The sequence below is a fragment of the Lepisma saccharinum genome, chromosome 17, assembly GCF_977018435.1.
Source record: "Lepisma saccharinum chromosome 17, izLepSacc3.1, whole genome shotgun sequence".
Taxonomy (NCBI): domain Eukaryota; kingdom Metazoa; phylum Arthropoda; class Insecta; order Zygentoma; family Lepismatidae; genus Lepisma; species Lepisma saccharinum.
This window is the reverse complement of record NC_139245.1, coordinates 41,924,745-41,946,722: the sequence shown is the minus strand read 5'-3', so window position 1 is coordinate 41,946,722 and position 21,978 is coordinate 41,924,745. Positions and strand designations below refer to the sequence as shown.

The 21,978-nt window shown below is 39.0% G+C and overlaps 1 protein-coding gene across 1 annotated transcript in view; it reads left to right on the top strand.

The window, feature by feature from the left end:
* The window catches only part of LOC146001283 (uncharacterized), a 245,719-nt gene extending 233,505 nt beyond the window's left edge, over window positions 1–12,214 (top strand). The window contains exons 4-8 of the mRNA XM_083138583.1: window positions 1,301–1,458; window positions 4,866–5,020; window positions 7,760–9,179; window positions 9,814–9,950; window positions 11,133–12,214. Coding sequence (XP_082994709.1) covers window positions 1,301–1,458; window positions 4,866–5,020; window positions 7,760–9,179; window positions 9,814–9,950; window positions 11,133–11,261 — 1,999 coding nt within the window. The 3' untranslated portion in view covers window positions 11,262–12,214. The remainder of the gene's footprint in view (window positions 1–1,300; window positions 1,459–4,865; window positions 5,021–7,759; window positions 9,180–9,813; window positions 9,951–11,132) is intronic.
* The last annotated feature ends 9,764 nt before the right edge of the window (window positions 12,215–21,978 follow it).

The following is a 21,978-nucleotide window of genomic DNA, read 5'->3' as shown; positions in this document are numbered from 1 at the left end:
CTTTTTTCATTGTTAGGCTCAAAATATAAATAGTGACCCTCGTACTAGATTATCATATCTCTGGAGTGCATTCACCATGGGTAAATCTGAATATCTGCCCGTGCAGTGTAAGTTAAATTATTTGGCGTTTCAGTTATTGTCGTCCAGTAACCCTCAACGCGGGAACATCTCAAAACTTAAATCACACCTCATTAGTTCTTACTAAAAGGTCTGCAAATTCGTTACCTTGTCAATTATGTGGGGATCAAATCTATCGTATAATTGAAACTCAAAATAATAATAATATTGTTGATTTAGAATTTAATCTAAACAGCCGCTAGAATCAATTTAACACATTTCCTCTAGATAGTATTTAACCGTAGTTTTTTTAAAAAGTTAATTATTACTAGTGTAGGTACAAGATTTTTTAAAAAATGAACGGAGTTGAAGGTTAATCCGCTTGCTAGGAGAATCATTCCAAGCATTGAAATTTTACATTGGTTCATTCAATGGCGGATCAAATCCCTTCTCTCATGGAGGACGGATGGGCCCCTCTTTTCTTTAGATTTGTTGACCATTTATACTTGTTGGGAGATCGGTAAGTCAATTTTAGACGCGATAGAAGACTAAGTACGTATTCTTACATGAATTGACGATTTATTGTTATTTTCGACGTCTCTCTGTGTGTGGAGTAATACCCAGAAAGAAAATTTTTAAAAAAACAGAAGGTATAACTCTACCGGCTTCCTGCCGCTCCGCGCTGGGTGACGTAGCACGACACTGTTGCCGATAGCTCGTGTCGTCTGCTTCACCCAAAAGGCTTTCTAGAAAAATGTTCATGAAAAAAAGGTAATAATAATAATAATAATAACTTATTTCGAGTCAGATCAGCATATCTCCACTTCCAGTCCTTAGCAGTAAGGTGGAGCTAATTTACAATTTACTGATTCTTTTTTAAGAGTCAGACATATTGCTAAGAATGCATTGCTCTCTCATGTATGTCCCTCTGGTTGTCACACGTAGAAATAAACCCTGCATGTCGTACACGTATTCTACTTTTTTGAGCCCCACAGTGAGAGTAAAGTGGGAAAAAGCCATAAAACGTAGAGTCCAGTGACTCTTTCAAAAGGGGTGTGGTGTGGTTTGGCAACGGCGATGGCCGGTTCGTCGACATGGTTGGTTTTCGCTGTCGTCTGCTCTTTTGGTGGAAAGCCGGGAGAGTTATATCTTTCACCCTATATAGAACACTACTCGTAGTTGGTACGCGTATAAGATAGCTATACTCACTTGTTTTAGTGAACACGTTGCCTTCTCTTTCCAGAGGCGTCATCCTGTACGCCATGACGATGGGTCAGTTGCCGTTCATCAGCCCCAAAGGCGAGGGACTCTCCAGGCAAGAGAAGCGGCAGCACCTCCTGGTTCAGATCAACCAGGGGTTGTCCTCGGATCAGAGAAAGGCTCTCAACTCGATCTCCCCGGGTAAGCGATTTCCATTATGCATTCCAGTTGCAAACGAATTTACTCAGTAATTAAGGATGCCTGCTCCATAGCGGCGCTGCCGGCTCGGTATCTTTCGAACTCGTTCAGGATTTGACTCTCCACATGTCCATGGGTATTCCTTGTGAGTATCCCTTCTCAATTTCATCTAATCGCCACTCATCCTCGTCGTCGCGATTAGCCAAAATTGGCAGAAAAGGGACACTAAATAACCAAAATACAAATACATAGCGCAGCAGCGGCCTAAACCAAGTTAGTGCAACGCTGTGCCCTAAATTCCGGTTTGGTACAATGTGTTGTCCTTCCCGCCTTAGCTAAGACTTGGCAACTCCTGAGCCAATCGTAAACGAGGGAAATCGACAGCGAGAGGCAAATGGAAACCAATGGAGCAACGTTTGCATGACCTCTGCTGCTACGTTGTACTTTCATCCTTCCTTGTTGATGCTTGGCAGGATCTTTGTCCGACGCTAGCGAAGCTATTTTCGAAGCATCCTACAGTAACCCCCCCGAGTTATGTAAGTAATGCGTTCCCTAAACCTTTACGCAAGCCGAATTTGTAAATTTCTTAAGTGTAATTTCGTAAGAAACTGCAATATTTATTATATATATTTTTACGTGGGTTAAGTCATAAGCCATGGCAACTATTTTTTTTCGCGAACAGGAGACAACACGAAAAATCTAAGATATACGTTTGCAAGTGTATGGAATGTACTTCCGAAAGAAGCCACCAGATGGTGTATGTGAACAACAGCGGGATAGTAAGCATGCACGCAAGTTCAGTTGGTGAGTGACAGCATTCGAAATTTATCCTACACGATAACGCGACAGCTCATACGGCGGGCGGACATTGTTAGGCGTCGCTTACGGCGGTGGGGATGGAAGGTTCTTTCACATACGCCTTATTCTCCTGATCTAAGTCCATGTGACTATGATCTCATCCCCATAGTGAAGAAGCCATTGCGTGGGAAACGGTTTGCCAACAAAGAAGAGATCGTAACAGTATTTCGGGGAGAGGTGGCACACGTTAAGGCTGCACATGCAGCGGATGGTATTAATCGCCTGCCCCATCGCTGGCAACGGACAGTGGATAACCTGTGTGAATACTTTGAAGGTTATTAAACAGTCTTGTCTTGTGTACTTGTTGTTCATGCCACAATAAAACACTGTTGTCCAATGTCCTGTGATCTGCCTCTTCCTTACGAGAGTCTCCTGCATCCAGACTTCATCTGGTGGCTTCATTCGAAGGTACATTCCATTCACTTTCAAACGTATATCGTAGATTTTTCGTGTTGTCCCCTGTTCGTGAGAAAAAAATAGCTGCCATGACTTATGACTTAACCCTCGTATATTCTCTGTATATAATTATTTACACAACATTATTTTATAAATGAAACATCATGCAGCAGTATTTACTCGGATATAAACTATAAAAGTATGCAAAATATATGAAAGAATACAAAAACAAACTGAAATCAAACTTTTCATATAAAAATAATATCTTGTGACAGCTACGTACATTTATTACGTAACTGCGAATTTACGTAATTCGGGGGTTACTGTACTCTTTTGAGCAACTGCTGTAACGTCCGCTTTAGACGAAAGAATTTTCTTCAGCATTTTGCTTAACATTTATGCCTGAAATACTACCGTGGAAAATCTCGTGGCATTTCAGATGTCATTTCTCAAGGATAGAATCGGTCTTATTTCCGTAGCATAACCAATCGGAAACGACCTCTAGATCACGAGTGCAGATGTAATTGCGGCCGAGTGAGAAGTAAACAACGTCTCACTTCACAAATTTGAAAGCCGATAAGTATTCAACCGAGAGGATTGACGTTTCCTACAGAAAGGTATTAGGTACAAATCAATTGCGCTGCTTAAAAACATACTTTATAGCAAATACAGTGCACATATTGAATTATAAATTAGTTGTTTCAATTGTGAACACCAGGCACTGCCTTTCGTGCTGTATATATTATCAAAAGTTCTCGCAATCACATGTGCTAACCGGAATGTTACAGGAAATTCATCCGTGTAAAGTACTGACTGCTATAAACAATGCTATAAGATTTTTGGATTCACGTGAATCTTCGTGTGGTTTGCTTTTTTTGCTGTTGTCTATTGACAATAGTTTCGTGAGTACTTAAGCTTCTTAAACTATTGCGATTATCGAGACAACAGCAATAGCAAACCACACGAAGATTGGCATGAATGGTCTGGAAGAAATTCTAAGCAGATGTAATTTTTCAGATTTTGTAAGGGAGCGATTTTTCGAAAGAGGAGAAATTTCGAAAACGTCTTCGCTCGTGTCTGTCAAAGGTTCAGCCGACCCTTAAAGAAGAAGGTTCTTATGATCGTGGTTAGTGAGCTGTACAGTCACAGGCAATAAAAATAAGACACCTAAAGTGGTCCCGGCCAAAGAATGGACTTAGAAATTCTATTTTTGTCTTTTCTGTCGAAAACCAGGGAGGGTCACATGAACTGCTGAACCAATCCTGCTTTGTCCAGTTGCCGTGGTGAGGGAAAATTCTCGTGGTTTTCCGCGTTGCCGAATTTTTCGTTTGGAGTAAATTTTCGAAACAGGCAAGGTAAAGCACAGCGAAGCCTAAGGGTGAAAACACAGTGAAGCACAACACGGTTTATTCTTGGGTCCCTTGTTTCAAGTGGAAGGCTCCGTGATTGGTCCACTCAAGGTCACTTCTCCCTTTTTTGGAAGACACCCTCCTTTTTCCCCACTTTTTTTGACAGAGCTGTCGTTTGCAAACTTGTGCGATGGCGGTCAATGTGCCTGTCCGACAGCCGGTTCATTCGTTATATCCTGACATTTTTATGGCTTGACCGGACTCCGTTGGTTGCTTGCAGCGCAGCAACCCCCTTGAACTGGAGGAGGAAGGCCTGAGTTTCCTCAAGTCCATTCTTTGGCTGGGCTGACTTTAAATCCTGAAACACTCCTGCAAGGCGTTATGTGCGTTCCCGGCGATAAGACGATTTTAAATTTTCAATGGCAACTTCTACCACCGCCTTAGAGTCAGGCAACACACACGACTCCTTGCTGGGAAGCGAGTATATCAGGACCTAGGTGTCCCATTATTTTTGCCGGTGACTGTACATTAGCGCATTCCTGTGTAGATCGTGCGTGGCATGACTTCCCTACAACATAGAGGTTACTTGGTTTGTAGCGGCAACACTGCATAGTTTCTACTCGCCAAGAGTGAGAAGGCCAACGCCATAGACCAAACGCAGTTCACTATGTTATTTTAGTTGTAGAATGTAGATATTCATGTGGAGACTGTAATAAAGATGGCAACGGCCACTTTAAATGAGGGTATAGGTTCATCATTTTCTATTACTTTCTATAATGTAAATAATAACTTCTTTTTTCCCCTCAGAGTTTCAAAACCTTGTGGAAAGGTTGCTAACTCCAGAAACGGGCGAAAGGATCCAAATGTCCCAGGTGATGGTGCACCCGTGGGTTACCAGGAAAAATAGAACGCCGTTGAACCTGCAAATGAGAACAGCTCTGCACAAGGATGTGAAATCGGAGGTAAAAAGCTTTAATGAACGATGCGGAGAACATGGCATACCGATGTAGTGACAATTATGTGTGATGTGGTGTGATTTTTAAGTATATCGTCTACGCGATATCCAATAACGTGATTGTGTATCGCATTATTTGCCAACAGGAAAATTAAATTTCATCAGTAGTCAACATGTACAGTTACCGTCAATAAAAACAGGACATAGGCTATATATCCTGAAATACTAGCTTCCCAGTATGGCGTTATGTGTTGCAAAACTCTACGACGGTGGAAGAAATTGCCTTTGAAAATTTGATATTGCCGATGACTGTATTCGATTGTGCAAAGTTTGAAAGTAAATTTCTTAGTTTTGTTATCATCATCCTGAAACCGAGATCTGTTGGTATCTGCAAATTGCTTTAATAATACATAATGGTTATAGAATTTTGCCCTCCAAATTTTGGTAGTTAAGAATAATAATTGCAATTGGAATGTTCACTCTTCTTTGTACTTTGTAAATCCAACGTATAGACTAAGATAGTATATGTCATACAAATACGCATAGCGACAGTAAAGCGTCCGGCAATCTCGCTGGCTGAGTACATTAAGCGCTCTTGATTTTGCCGTTGAATGTTCTTGGTTCGACTCCCATTCTGTGCATGTGCGTGTCACAGTGTTAGTTATTTCATCCATTTCAGCTGACTCGTCACTCATGTTCAACATCGCGATTACATAGCTGGCATGTTAAAGCACGGCTCAAACAATATAGAATTGGGTAACTAGGCTTACATCTGCCTACAATCCCAACACTTTTGGATTAAAGAGATGAGGTTCACCAAATACAAATGTCCGTTAGCTACGCCACTGTTTGAATGGCATGCTTTGAAGGAGGGAATAGGGACAACTCCATGGTGCAACAGCCCCGTAAGGGCTAGTGCCTTCCAGAGCGGCTTTTTCATTGGGTGACGCGTGGTCAGGGCATCGAGTCCCATCGCCGCTGTTTTCTGGCTTTCGAGGCCGGAGTCCGCTACTTCTTTTCAAGTAGCTCCCCAATTCTCCACGACGCTGGGTCAACGCCGAAATTTTGGGGGCTCCCACTGGGACTCTAACCCGAGATCGTTCGCACCAAAGGCGAAAGCGCTAACATTTTGGCTGCGAACAGTTCAGAGCAAATAAGGAAAGGAATTGTGCCAAACTCTATTCTCTGCTATTTTATTAATACGATGTGCTCAGTGTGTGCCCATGAGTAAGGATATATCTACGCATTAGCTCCGATACTGAAAGACAAGTAAATGCTGTATTGAAAACTACAGCATTGCTAAGATACAAAAGAAATCACATTTTTCTTCTGTACCTAGGTACTTGGAAAGTTACGCCTTGCGCAGAGGTTATATGATGAAAAATAGTACTTTATATCAGATTCAATCCTGCAAATCCAGCTCTACCAACATATATTGTATTATCTTTTTAGTATTGTTCTCGTAAATGGAAAGCTAACTATTGATTTTGAGTTTAAAACCAAGAAGTCACTCCGAGACGATTTCATATTGTCATTATGAGACACATCAGAAGCGTAAATAGTGAAACGTACAATTCCGATCCAAGAGGGCCACATAACTTTACAAGTTGGAGAAACTGGATATGAAAAAGCACATCGAAGACTTATACAGCAAGCTGTAAAACAATGGATCGGATGGGAAAGGGGGTTACTTTTGTGTGTACCCGGAGTCTTCGTTTTATGTCTCCAGTGATAGCTCACTAAGACTAGCCTCAATCACCCATCAACCTGGTTTACAACCGCTCGGTTAGCGAAAGGCGAGCGAGCCTATCGCCCGCGAAGGAAGTCTTCGGGTCCTTATCGAGGATACACCCTTAAAGACGGGCATTTAAAGTCGCTGAAGCTTGAAGCGTCCCGATTAACGGAAAACTCTATCGTCTGTTTCGGCAATTCTGCCTGCAATAAGCAATGTTCCCTTGTGCTCCTTGGAACGGGCGTCGTTGTGTCACTGAAATATGGACCATCAACGTCGAAGCTGGCTGAAAGCGACGTGGCTGCTTCGCTGCGTAAAACGCAGGCCCTCGCGTGTTGCCAGGTCATGCGGTCTCAATTCCGTGCTATCTTGGAGCAACATTCTCTTCTGTTGGGGGCGCACGGATGAGATGGGCTCTTGGCTTCTGCATTTGCAAAAGAAGTTAAATCGTTAAAAGGTGAAGAATCTGTCAACATTCTTAGCACCGCCGAGTTCTGCCATACAAAAAGAGCACTCTGCGAAGAGCATGGAGCTCGGAGCAGAATACTTCCAGATACAACCAATTTCTTCCCGGTGTTACGATCCCTGATGGTACTCGAACGCCACCCTCTCAGAAGAATAATAATAAGAAAAAAACTATTTGCAAAACTTGATCATTGAATTATATTCTGAGCCACCTTGGCTTGCGTAGCTATTCTTTTAAAATACAAACTGTTTTTTCAAGATCCACACTGTAATTATATTCTACGATTTCTAACCTGATATCGCAGAACTTTATCATTTTTGGTACCTCCACCATCAAAACTTGTAGTTCAACAAAAGAATACCCCCCTTCCCCCGCCCCTTACAGATGTGATATAATGCAGGACTGTACATTTCCGATACAACAGTAATGAGAATTGAAAAGAGTATATTTCTTGTTTACCTACAACCACAACGTATTGAACAAACATTTCAAATATCATGTAAAGTATGATTTTTTATTTTAATTTATTATGATTTTTTTAATTACAGTGTATCCAGAAGATAGCTTTGTTGTTGCAACTGGACTGTAGAAGTGTACGCGAGGAGATAAAATCAAAAAAATTTGGACATGCTAGTGGAATGTTCAGGATTTTGATGAATTCGTATTGGAATAACCAACATGAAATATCCAGCTCAAGTTCCAGCAACTGTGAACACGATAAGCAGACTCCAACAAAGGATGCGAATGCAGAGAAAGATAAAACAAATACCCCTTCTCGTAAAGCTCGTCCAAAGTCCAAGACCTGCGATGAAGAAGTAAAAGGTGCTGTTGCTAGAGCAGATGTGATTCCCGAGTCGAAGGTGAAGAGAAACGCAAAAGTAACGAAGATAAAGTCGAATGAAGGTCTCCCTGTGAAGATAGAATGTGCAGATTCAGTAAATCGCCCTAAGACGGCGCCAGAAGGATCCAAGAAGCTCGCTAAATACCCTTCTGTAAGTCGCTTGGCGTCAGCAAACTCCAAGAAAGTGAATTCGACCGCGAAAATGTCTTCCAAAGAGGAAGATAAGCAATCCCAGAAGATGACGGTCAAGAACCATGTTGAAAATTTCAAGCGTTCTTTGTTCATGCAAACTTGCAAAAAGAAGGTAGCTGAAGGTTCCCAATCAGTACCCACGCAAGCTGGGAAAATCTACTCCCAGCATAGATACATTCATGCTGAGAAAAGCGACTCAAGTGTCGAATCCAAGAAACTGTCGCCGACCGTGTTTCTTCGCCATGAAGAAGTACGTTCAGTGCCTCGCAACGCTCCAAGATTGCAGGCTGAAGAAGTCGCACCAAGAAGAGCAGTAGATGCAGCCATAACTTGGTCTTCAGCTTCTCGTCCCCACGGGTACGATACTGGGAGCAAAATGCACATGAAACCCAGGGCAGTTCTTACTTCCTTGACACCTTTCTACAGAGGAGCCAATACCGCATGTGGCCTCCAAAACGGAACAACTTCATCAAACCCCAGCATGAAGAATGAAACCACGAGAAGGAACATCTTGCATCGAGCGAAATCAGCCCCCTGCGCATGCAACGTGCAGTACATTCTGCAACCGAAGAAAGTGGAGCAATATGCAGGAGACATGAACCGTGCACACCAGAGAATTACCTCTCCGAGACCAACGGTGGGAGAAAGACAGTTAGAGATCTTCCAGTCGAAACTCTGTCATGGAGACATGTTGCGGAGGACGGACGACTGCAGATATTCGGCATACGCCTCAACAAGGTGTGGACGTGAAAATGGCCGCCAGCTTACATACAGTGAAATCGAGGGAAGGAAAAAAGCTTTCCACCTTTGCATGGGAGAACACGCGACTTGTAGGATTCCACAAGAGGATCGAGCTTTTGGAGAAACTTCATACGCTGCTCAAAACAAGACACAAGAAAGTGGAGTTCCACAAGCTATCACACTGATAAAAGGAGGTGAGTGAGTGTATTTACTTATCGCATGGCATAAATCAAGACTGTCAAATGCATGTTAAGCTTGATAGTAGATTTTTAAATATTTTATCACCTTCCCGTATTCTAATTCCAGCTTGAACTGTATCCATCTACTGGAACATCAACTACGTTTGTTCAGGAAAACTTTCCGTTACCATAAGAATAACATTAGCTTTCAAATACTCTAAAATATTTCCAGCACCTATCTCTTCTACACTCTGAGAATATCTCATCGTCATTGGTTGTCAGTGAAAGCACAATACTTATTTTATGAGTATTACAGTTTTGATTTCTTATTCCATGTAATAAATATTCAGAGAGCTTTGGGTTACGCTACATTTACAGATTAGATAGATTAGAACAGTACTCGAATGTGTCTGAATAAAAACTGAATAAAAGTTATTTTAGTCCTTAGAAAACTTCCGTAGTGTTGCCTGTCCTATTCGCAATGGAACATAAATAATATTATTATAACGTATAAAATAATTACGTTCAATATTTAATTTAAATGCAATATAAATCACATCTCAAAATGCTTCTAAAATAAATAGACTAGGTGACAACACCTATACACAATAAATTGAATATTATTTCTTTCACGATTTCCTCTTTCCAGGGAGGGCATCGTCGGCTTTCACTCCCACCAACAGTGTTATGTCGAGGAAAGCCCTCACCCCTCACACCATTGTGACTGATTTACCACGGTATCCGAGAACTCCACAACAGATTCCAGCTTCGCCACAGCGAATTAAGGTATGGTAGGAATTGTGTGGTGTAAATTATTATTCGCCAAAATTAACTAATCGATTTTAAACTCATTGATTTCCATTTGACATAATGCTAAGAAGTGGAGGAATCCAAATTAACACAAATCCCAATGTAATAACATTAGTGGCATGCCAGATAATGTACTGCAATATAGTAGTAAGGAATTTTAAATTTTGTGGTCAGAGTACATATAGTACATACAGGTTAATCGCAACTAAAACTCTACTGTATTACTTGTCCGAAAATTGTACAGTACATTGTACATTGCACATTGGAAATTGAACACCGAATTCCTTTGGCATTTGAGTGAAAACACACATAAATGTTATCTGACCAGAATGTATGTGTTCTAGTGCCACAACTTCATACCGTCATGTGAGAACCAGGGGGACATAACTCCAATTTATCAAATTTGCAGGAGAGAGGAAATAATGTATTCTTAGGAATAGTCTTACTCTTAAAAAGAGTCAGTCAACTGGCGGTGCATGACCCCACCTTACTGCTAAGGATTAGAAGTGGAGATATATCGATCTGACTCCAAGAGCTCTTAAAGAGGAAATTCGTTAAACAAAACCGAAAACCACATTTTTGGAGTTCATTTGAGTTGGGTTTTTTGCTAGGCAAGGTTCAGCTATTGCTAACCCCAACGTTACTTTCCTCTGGTTCTGATACGACGACATGCCAATTATTATGGAAAGAAATGGTATGTATTTACCTACAAAAGAAAGTCCAATCAGAGCAGATATCCGAAAAAGAAAATTGGAGCTGTACTCGATCTCAAGCTCTGAAAATATGTTAGATTCTTCTCTTACCAATTGAAGCATTCCACCGAATAACGCTGTACGGCACATTTCAGTGAAAGCGAGAACAACGAATAAAACCTGTTGTATGTTACTGGACTACAGTAGAAACAACATAAAACCTTATGTAAACACAGTAGCAATCTTTGGGCAACATCCGACCTTATGACTGGCCAGCTTGTAGCCTGTAGAAGCAGGGCCACAGCACGATTTCACTGGTAACTCAGCACATTCCCAAAAGTGCCATACAGCGCTATTCGGTGGAATGCTTCAATTGTAGTTTTCCCTCTGTTATTCGCTGTTTGTATTGAAAGTGAATATTCTTTACTGAAATCCATACCATGTATCCACATTCTTTATTTTTCAGCCGAAATGGTTAGGAGACACTTTACCCTCCAAACCTGTCATTTACATCTCACCAAATCGCCGTATTCGCCAACCAGTAGAAGATGTTGTCACGATAGACATGGGTGCAAGACGGCATGAGAAGAATTGACTCAAGACCCGTTAGTGACGATAGTGGATGAAATTGGTGTACTGAGGTGTACTACATCAATAATACAAATGCATTTAGTAAATACAACTATATCAGTGACAAATACTATTGGCAGGAAGATTAAAAAGTGTGATCTGCTTAACAGTGTGTTAAGATTATATGAAAACACCACTGCCGTTCTTTCCTTAATTGACAAAAATACAAAATATTTTTCTTAAAACTGTTTAAATATAAAAGCTCAAATATGTTCCAAAATGAACCAGAGCCAAAATTTAATTCGATTTCACATTATCTTTGAAAAATTTCTATATAGGCAGATCTCACTACAGTCTTTGAAAGCCGTAATTACACTTATAAACAAGAGACACGTTTTTCGTGTTAATGCATTTAAGTCCATATTTTGTACAATCTCTCATAGACCAATCGCATCAAGCACTTCAAATAGGAGAGACACTAAAGGTATAGATAAACACCAGAATTCGCCAATTGACTATAAGTGTATATGTATTTGTCTTCATGGTATAGTTCTCATTTTAGAATGTCATTTTCAAGTATCAAGTGAAATTTTTGTCTAATGTATGTTTTATAAATTCAGTTCAAAACAAAACTTTGACTCTTGGAACAAGATTATGTTCATTTTTTTTTTTTTTGTTTTCTGAATTTCATGGTTTTTAATTCATCTTGCTTTCATTCTCTTCCTTATTTTAGGATTACATTCCGTATTTAATAAGTGAACAGAAACTTATGTTTTTTCTTTTCATGTTAATGTTTAAAATCAATGACAGTTAACGTATTCGCTTGTAATACTTTACTTCTTCCTGAATACAATCAATCACCTCAGTAGGCATGAGCAGGACAGTTATGAAGAAATGCTATCCTTGTAAATAAATGCCTCATATATATATATATTTATATACGTATATTTTCTACAAATAAATATTATATTTGATTGAGTGCATTTTTTAATATTCAATACACAACCCTATCTATGTTGTCTAAGATTTGCAGCAAAGATGCCGCGTCAAGTAACTTGCCGATGCAAATTCGCCAGTTTGATTGAATAGTTAGCAATTCAATGTTGTTTTGTTTGTAGTAGTAAGTGCCATCTAGGTAGATGATTCGAACTGTGTGTGTTGGCTTCACGAGCGGCTAGCGACAGCTGTAGCATTTTTATTTTATTAATTTAGTTCATTTTACTTCGCTTTTCTGCCAGTTTTGGCTAACCGCGAAGATGAGGATGAATGGTGATAAAATGAGATGGATGAAGGAACAAGGACAAACATATAGGGACGACACAACACTATCCCCACATAGGATTATACTGGGTGTGAGTCCAGACGCCAGAGCCTCGTTAGTCTGTAAAATGCAGTCCAGGGTGCAATACGTGGATGAGAGGTTGCTATCTTAGTGTCTTCGCAAAGGATCAGCCCTACACTTGGAGATATGCTGTCACATTGACTGTTTTGGCGTCAGGTATTTATTTTCTGCTGTGCAAGCTACGCGAACAGCACTAAACCTAACCTTCCTAACCTGTTCACACGCTTATTTCTGCTATTAGATGCATACGTGCATAGATTAGGCAGGTCAGGTTTCGCGGTATTTGTATATATCTCCATGTTGCTATAGTTGTCGCTAAGCGCTCGTGTTGGCTTTTTCATCAATTAGTATTGTAAAAACACAAGATTACAAAAAATTTTATCACCTAAGGTAACTTGCTGTCTGATAAATAAATTATGTTTTAAAAAATGAAAACCGGAAACAACTGATGAAATTGAAGTGAATTGGTAGGAGTCATAACCTCAGCCCCTTTGGATCGGCATTTCTAAAATACAAAAAACATCATCTGCAGGAAAGGATGTACTTGTACTGACTACGAAATAAAACCTAACTCCTCTCTTTACGGGCATATCCCGGCATTACAAAAGTCCTGGGCACGCCATTGTCATTAGCGACCGAACAAGGGGCTGGTGAAGCAAAACTAATTGTAGATGGTAGCACGATAGTTGTGTCCTTTCGTTTCAGACAGTCAGTTGTTCTTAGGGTGACCAGACACACACATTTAAAAAAGAGTACAGAGCATGGTGAAAAAGGAGGACAAAGTCATAAAAAAGAGGACACCGCAAAAAATGGCAACACATTTTGCCATTACTCATAATTTAATCAATATGAAAAAACTACCAACACTCAGCTCACAGATAATTCTGATGATTTTTCAATAAATTCCTCCTACTTTTAAGCAACGAAAGCAATCTCCTAATCTATTTGAAATTCAAAGGCAGCAGTTACCGTTGCGGTAGCACTAGCAGAGACGATTCCACGGAGGTAAAGCAGAGATAGCGAAAGGTCAGGCGAGGCCAGGCCGGCTCGGTAGCTCAGTGGTTAGAGCAATGACACGGTATGACAGAGACCCGGGTTCTAGTCCTACTCTATTGTTTAACATGACAATCATAACTGAGAATATCTATAGTTTGATGCACAGAATTTTACTCTTTTTTCCAATTCTTCGATATTAGAATGCAAATGTTACAAGTAAATTTCACTTTAACTTATTTCCAAAAACAGAATTTAAATATTAGGTAGTTTAGATTGTGTCAGGAAATATGATTTTAATGCCACGAACATTTTTGCACTCTTTCAACAGCAGGGAAAAGTGACAGTCACCTTACACTTTACCTCATATTCGTTTCTTCCATCCATTAAAAGTTGGGTATTTTCTTGCAAGTTAATTCTTGAATTTGCACTTTCGCTTCGTTATTTCATAAAAGTAAATATGACTTAATAATCAAAATTCTCACTACGCGTTTCTGTATCGCGTATGTATGACTCGAAAATGAACTGGCCGACCTCTGTGGCGGAATGGTTAGCACATGAAGCAAGCCTTTTTCTTGAACTTCAACGAAGCATCATAGTATTCACTTTACGAAATAGCAAATTAGGATTTTGATAACTTCAATGAAACTCGGACTTCACTAATTAAAATGTCCATATATTTTTACCTTATTGATCAACTGTGTTTTGTTTCTTTTTCGTTGCTATGGTCAAAAATAATATAGAAATGTATACATCGTAATTTTACATTATGAATAATGTGATTATAATTAATTATACATCATATTAATGCAACAACGTTTTCCAAAATATAACAAAACAGAAATTGATAACATAGATATATCATCGTGCGTATTAAGCACAAAATTAAACAAAACGTAATAAATGAAATAAACGAACATCTTTGGGTCAGTCACAATACGCACCCCTTCCGGGTGAAAATTTTCGATTTATATCAGTTCTGTAAATATCGAAAATTTTACCACATTTAGTTCCAAACTTATGAACATTTTTAAATTCCAACATAAATTACTTTTTTTTTCAAACAATATTAATTCAGTTCACTATGAACTCCGTGAATCAAACTTGACTGACATATCCTTCATTTTGTTTTAGTTGCATGCATTCAGTACATTAAATGAATAAACAATATTATTGACGATGCAAATATCCAACATTTTTCATTGTAGAAGTGCCCGTAGTTACCTTAACCTAACTACATTCAAGAATTATTTAAGCCAATTTAAGCAACTCTGTTTTCCTGTCGGCTGAACAATTAAACTTCTTTACATTAGACAGACAAATTTTGCTTATTTACAGATTTCTTCCCATCTAGAGACATAAGTTCCACATAATTGTTCTTAACATTTTTAACTAAGTAAGGACCTAACCATAAATCCAGAAATTTGTGATTTTTCTTATTAAGGAAGCTGCTCTTCTCGTGGTTTTTAACAAGAACAATATCGTTGACTGCGATTGTGATACTCCTTCCATCCTCTTTCTTCGTTTTGGTTATAGCCCTTTTCTTCATTCTTGTTTTTGCCATTAGACATTTATTTTGCCACGTCACCTTCTCCAGTTCAGATGGCCAATTAATTTTATGAAATACTGTATTCTTGACATTATCATGAAGAAACAATTCATTCGGCGTAAACCTTGTAACCTCAGATACCGAACTGTTTAAAAGTCCAATAATTACACTTAAGTGTTTAAACCACTGCTGATGATTATCCTTTGTGTATAGTCTTAGTAGCCTAATTATTTCCTTATTGTATCGCTCAATTGGGTTGGCGAAAGGTGAATACACTGATGTTGTAACATGTTTTATTCCATTCGATTCTACAAAACTCTTCCACTCAGCTGATCGAAATTGAGATCCATTGTCAGACAAAATTACTTTAGAAAGTGGATAGTGATAAAAATATTGCAGTTGGAACTTATTTATAATTTCCTTGGTTGTAGCTTTTCTCAAAGGGTAGGCCATTATAAATTTCGACATAACGTCCACTATTGTTATAATAAAGCTATAACCTTGTGATTTCGGTAAAGGTCCAATAAGGTCTATAGAAAGCATTCTGTGAGGGGTTGTAGTATGTACATGCAAAATTTCTTTATCAATTTTTAAGACTGCCTGCTTAGTCTTTGCACATGTTAAGCAGTTTCTGAGATATTCCTTAATAGTATCTTTCATTTTTGGCCAATAAAAACAATCTTTGCATTTATTATGAACCTTAAAATATCCAAAATGTCCTTGCTTATCGTGAAGTCGATGTAGAATTTTAGGTACCAACTCCCTTGGAACTACCAGTTTCCATTTATCGTCTGGAAAGTGCTTCAGAAACAGAAGACCGTCATGGAATGTGTAAATCTCTTTGGATCCTTTCGGAGTATTCCCTTCCTTTAAATGCCATATAATTTCAGAACAGCATTGATCCAGACTTTGACTCTTCTTCCAAAAGTCAACTGTGATGAGAGGAACGCCTGTAGATAAATCAGGATACCTACTAAGAGTATCGGCAGCTTGGTTACAAGTTCCAGGTATATGATGCACGGAATAATCAAATCCTTGTAGTTTTAAGGACCATCTGTTTAGTCTCTGATATAATGAATTCGCAGACTCCAGCCATGATAATGATTTGTGATCAGTATACAAATGAATTTTGGTTCCAGCAACATATATATATAATTTTTTTCAAAAGCAAAAAGAATTGCCAAACATTCGATCTCGTGCGTACTGTAAGTCACCTCATTACCGCGAAGAACTCTGCTTGCATATTGTATAATCTTGAGATCCTCTCCTGAAGTGTCGCCATTTTGCCATAAAACCGCACCGATCCCCTTCTTCGAGCCATCTACATTTATGTTGAAAGGTTTTGAAAAATCAGGTTGTGCTAAACCCTCGGGAGATATAACTAACTCACGTAACTTCTCAAATACCTTTGAATGCAATTCCTTCCACATCCAAGGAACATCAGATTTCAGAATTTCATAAAGTGGCTGAGCAGTTTCTGCAAATTTATGTATAAATTTTCGTCTCCAGTTGACCAAGCCAAGTAATTTACGAAGAGCTCTTTTGTTATTAGGTGTCGGAAAATTTATTATTGCAGAATTCTTGCTTGGATCAACTTTAATTTGGCTTCCAGAAACTATATGGCCAAGAAAAGAAATTTCCTTACATGAAAATTTGCACTTTGAAAACTTAATTGACACATTAGCCTCCTTGAGTTTCTGAATAACAGCTTCTATATGCCGTAAATGTTCCTGCCAAGTTTTACTGAAGATCAAGAGGTCATCCAAGTAGCAAACAACATAATCATTAAATTTCCTTGTGAATATCTTATTCATTCTGTCTTGGAAAACAGAAACTGCAGATTTTATACCATAAGGAAGATATCGAAAGAGATACTGCCTTCCACGATATGAGAAAGCAGTATAAATATATGAATCCGGACTTAACGGGATCTGAAAATATCCACAAGATAAGTCGATAGAAGAAAAATACTTCGCTCCCAAAAAGCGTTGCAATATTTCATTGATTGGTTCCACTCTAACTTGCGGACTAATAACATGCTAATTTAAATTCCTAAAATCCACAACTGGCCTCCACAGACCACCCTGTTTCGGGACTATGTGCAAAGGATTTAAATACGGCGAAGATTCTTGGTAAATTATGCCCCAACTTTCCCATTTGGCAAGTTCTTCTTCCAAAGGTTTTCTTCTAGAAATCGGAATGGGATATGGTGCAGTAGAGACAGGTATTTCTGTGTCCAATTGTATCTTATATACCTCTACATTTGCATGTCTTGGTCTATCGGAAAATTGGTTATGATACTTTCATAAAAGTGAAAGTAAATCTTGTTTTTGTACTTCATTTATGTCGTTAATTTCAAAAACTTTATTGTAAATGTCGCTCTTAGAAGGCATGTATTCGATATCTGATACAGGCACATAATTTAACAATCCACAACACTTCAATTTATTTGCTTTGGATTGAGGTTCATTCTTAATACGTAATAGAGTAGGTGGAATGGCCGATTCTAGACCTGTGTTTTGACCTACTTTCTCACCTTAATAGATTTCTCTCGTAAGGCATGAGCAGTGTTGCCAACTCCTTACTCGAAAAATCACCAAGGTTTTTGTTTTTGGGTATAACCTAACCTACAATGAGAGAAAAATGGATAGAAAAAGCTCTGGCATTATTTTTTAAGCTATTTTTTATGCTAAACTCGTTTTTTGACCTACATTTGAAATGACTTACAATATTTTCCTATAAGGCTGCTTTTTTTTTTACTGTAAGGCCCCCCCCCCAGTGTAATCTACTACAACCTGCTAATAGGCTTTTGCTCTCGGCGTAATCTGTTTTACGCACTAAACTAACCTACAATAAAAGAAAATTAGGCAGAAGAAAAGCTCTGGCATCAGTTTTTTAAGCTATTTTTTTATCTTCTGCAAATCTTGCTCTTATGCTACCTCGCTTTTTGACCTACATTTGAAATGACTTACGATATTTTCCTATAAGGCTGTCTCCTCTTACTGTAAGGCCCCCCCCAGTATAATCTACTACAACCTGCTAATAGGCTTTTGCTCTCGGCATAATCTGTTTTACACACTAAACTAACCTACAATAAAAGAAAATTAGGCAGAAGAAAAGCTCTGGCATTACTTTTTAAGCTATTTTTTTACCTTCTGCAAATCTTGCTCTTATGCTACCTCGCTTTTTGACCTACATTTGAAATGACTTACGATATTTTCCTATAAGGCTGTCTCCTCTTACTGTAAGGTCCCTCAGTGTAATCTACCACGACCTTGCACTCTCAGCGTAATCTGCCACAATGTTTTGTTATTAAAACTCTCAGGTGTGATCTTCTACAATGTGTGTGTGTGATAATCAAAATTTTATTTTTTTGTTAAGGAAATCCCTACTACAACCTAACAAACTACAACCTAACAAAACTTCTCCTACAATATTTTAAGCCCCTGTTATGATATTTTTCTCCTCATGATGTAAAAATTGGTATTGTAGCGATATTTGAAATCGAGTGTGCTGCGTGAAGGGGGAAGAATGAATATATTTTATTGCAATTTTCCAAGTCCCGGTCAAGTCTGTCAAATGACAGACGGATGTTGAACAAGAGAGTGTTCACTCGAATATGGAGTAGGTTACGAGAATGAACAGGAAATTACATTGTGTTGGTTTCGAAATACCGTCCTCTTATCTCTAATGAAATTCTAAAGCCTTTTTATTACATTGAAATACCTGTAATGCGAAAGGAATTTCCCCGTACTATCAACATTGACGCAATAACTCAAATTCAACAATATGTAGACCTTGGGATGATGGAAGTATATATAGTGACGTCAGTTAGCAGCATAGATACCAGTGATGCAAGTCCTCTTATCTCTAATGAAATTCTAAAGCTTTTTATTACATTGAAATACCTGTAATGCGAAAGGGGATTTCGCGTGCTATCAACATTGACGCAATAACACAAAATTCAACAATACGTAGGCCTTGGGATGACGGAAGTATATATAGTGACGTCAGTTAGCAGCATAGATACCAGTAATACAATGCGATGTATTATTCAAAATGATGTGGCTGAAATGTAGGGGAAGAATCTTCTAGAGCGGATTGTCTCGGATTTCTATTGGTCCACGTTGCGTTGGCTAACATTTCACTTTTGACCTTATTAGAAAACCGTATAAAACTTAAAGCACTGGTGTAGAAAGTTCTGTTTTTATTTTAAACGATAGTGAAGAGCATTTCTGCAGTATTTTCCAAAAGTAAGTAACTTTGTTTCTTAGCTTGCATGAGTTGGCTTTGATTTATAAGTATGGTTTTGTTTTTGTGAGTTGATTTTTGAAACTGGACCTACAGTTTCAAGAACCACTTGTACCTCCACCGGGTATCGAACTCTTGATTACAAGACAACGACGTTATCGCTGCGCCATCGCAGAGGCTAGTGAAAGTACTGATTGATTTGATGTTTTAAGTCCACTTTATGCACAGTAAAACAAATCGGGGTGGACCTACAGTTTCAAGAACTACTTGTGCGGGTATCGAAGCCTTGATTACAAGGCAACGACGCTACCGCTGCGCCATCGCAAAGTCTAGTGAAAGTACATAGTTATTCGAATCTTATTTTATTTAAAATATTTAGTTTTTATGCACGCTTATTGATATTAAACCTCAAATTAAATAAAATCTGACAACTATATCCAATTATACTTATGGCTACAGAACGAGCATTCGCAAAAAAGTGGCTTGAGATTTTTTTTTACCATGTAAACAAAATGGCCAACATGCCAAATATGAACAGGCTATATAGATTTGAGAGAGAGAGAGATGGATAGGAAAAAAAATTAATTAAAATTTAATTTTATGATTGCAACACACGGAACTTAATGATTGATTTATTGATTTAGTTTATTTTACTTTGCGTTTTGTATTTTTTGGCTAATTTGCGAAGATTGGGGATGAGTGATGAAATGGATGAATAGACATTCACAAACAACCAAGCCCGACCGGGATTTGAACCCGGGGGACTCTTGGCGTTGCAGTGCGATGTGCTAACCAGTCGGCCACAGGGTCGGGGCAAACACGGACATACATAAAAATTAAATGTTTGGTGCTGATCACATCACATATTACCAACTATGTATTGGACTTCCTATATGCACAGATATGAATTTATTTTTGCTTGTTGTAGTGCAAATATGTCGTCTGGGGGCCTCCTCCATGGTGCAGTGGTAGGTAGGTTTGTATTCAAGGGTTCGATACTCGCTGGAGGCACAAGTGGTTCGGATAACACTTTAAAACTCTGTAGGTCTAGTCCCGATTAGTCTTACTGCACATAAAGTGGACTTAAAAAAAAAATACCAACTTAAATGTTGTCCGGTTCGGGTGACCTAGACCTACAGTTTAAAATATTATGGTATTATTATTTCTGCAATTATTTGCAATCTTGGCCAGAGAGAGAGAGGGGGAGGAGAAAAAATAATATTTTGTTTCAATATCGAGCTTATATTTAAATTTATACATGTGCGCATGCGCGCAGGGGGTAAATTTTATTTTTTGATCGGGTGGGTTGTAAGGTGAGTGAACATGTAGGAAAAGTACTGGTATATTAATTGATTTATTGATTTAGTTTATTTTACTTCGCGTTTTGTATCTTTTGGCTAATTTGCGAAGATTGGGGATGAGTGATGAAATGGATGAATAGATATTCACAAACAACCATGCTCGACCGGGATTCGAAGCCGGGACCCTTGGCATCGCAGCGCGATGTGCTAACCACTCGGCCACAGGGTTGGGCAAGTACTGGTATATACATAGATCAAAGTTACATGGTTCTAGACCCCATAGGAGCCGAGAAAATCAACGTCTTGGAAAACGTCTTAAGACAAATATCTTAATCTTTAAGAAAGTCGACTTCCGGTCTCTCAAGATGTTACTTCCGGTCTGTCAAGAAAATTTTCTTAAGACAATTATCTTAAGACGTTTTCTAAGACGTTGATTTTCTCGGCTCCTAATTGAGCTAGGATGATGATTGTGGGTTTGTTGGATAGGTTTTGATGATAACTACTCAACTACAAGCAAGCCCCCCCCTCAATTTGTTTAAGAAATTCGATTTGATCCTAAAAAACACGTGTTTTGGATGTGATTTAGATTAAAAATTTTGTAATTGGGAATGTAGAAAAGCTATTCTTGCTTGTTGGCGATATTTTTTAAAACTGCTCTGTGACCCTCTCGTTTTTCACGTCGTACGCGAAGGACTTCTCTGCAATCAGGATGACGCTGCACAGAGTATCGGCAGGCAGCGCGTCGTGGAACTCGCAAACAACCTTGATGTTGGTTCGATCGTTGACCACCACCTGTTTTCTTTTTGTGGTGTTGATGACGAACATCGGCCTGCGGATTTTGAATTCGCTGGGGGTGTAGTACATGTCCACACTTCCCTCGGTCACGCGTTTGTAAGCCGTGTAAGCTTCGTAAAGTTTGAGGTAATCATCTTTGGTTATGTCCAGGTTGTAATTCTCGCGCGGGAACACTTCGTTGCGTCCATTCTTGAGATAAACGTTCTTGATCTTGCAGTCGTCGAATTTGCTGGAATCTTTTTCCTGATTGTTATCGCGCCCGGTTTGAAAGAGCACTACGACGAAATCTGGCATGTCGAACTGTATGTTGTTGAACTGCGTCGTCACGTCGAATTCCATGTGACTTCCCGACGCCATCTTCTGCACGCACTGGTAACCGTGAAAGTGAATCGGCACCTGCGGACTTTTCAAGATCTCCGCTTTGTACTTGAGGGCGTAGTTCGTTTCGTATTCCACCACCGGCATTCTCAATTCCATGCTTCGGATGACGCATTTCGCCGCTTCGGGTAAA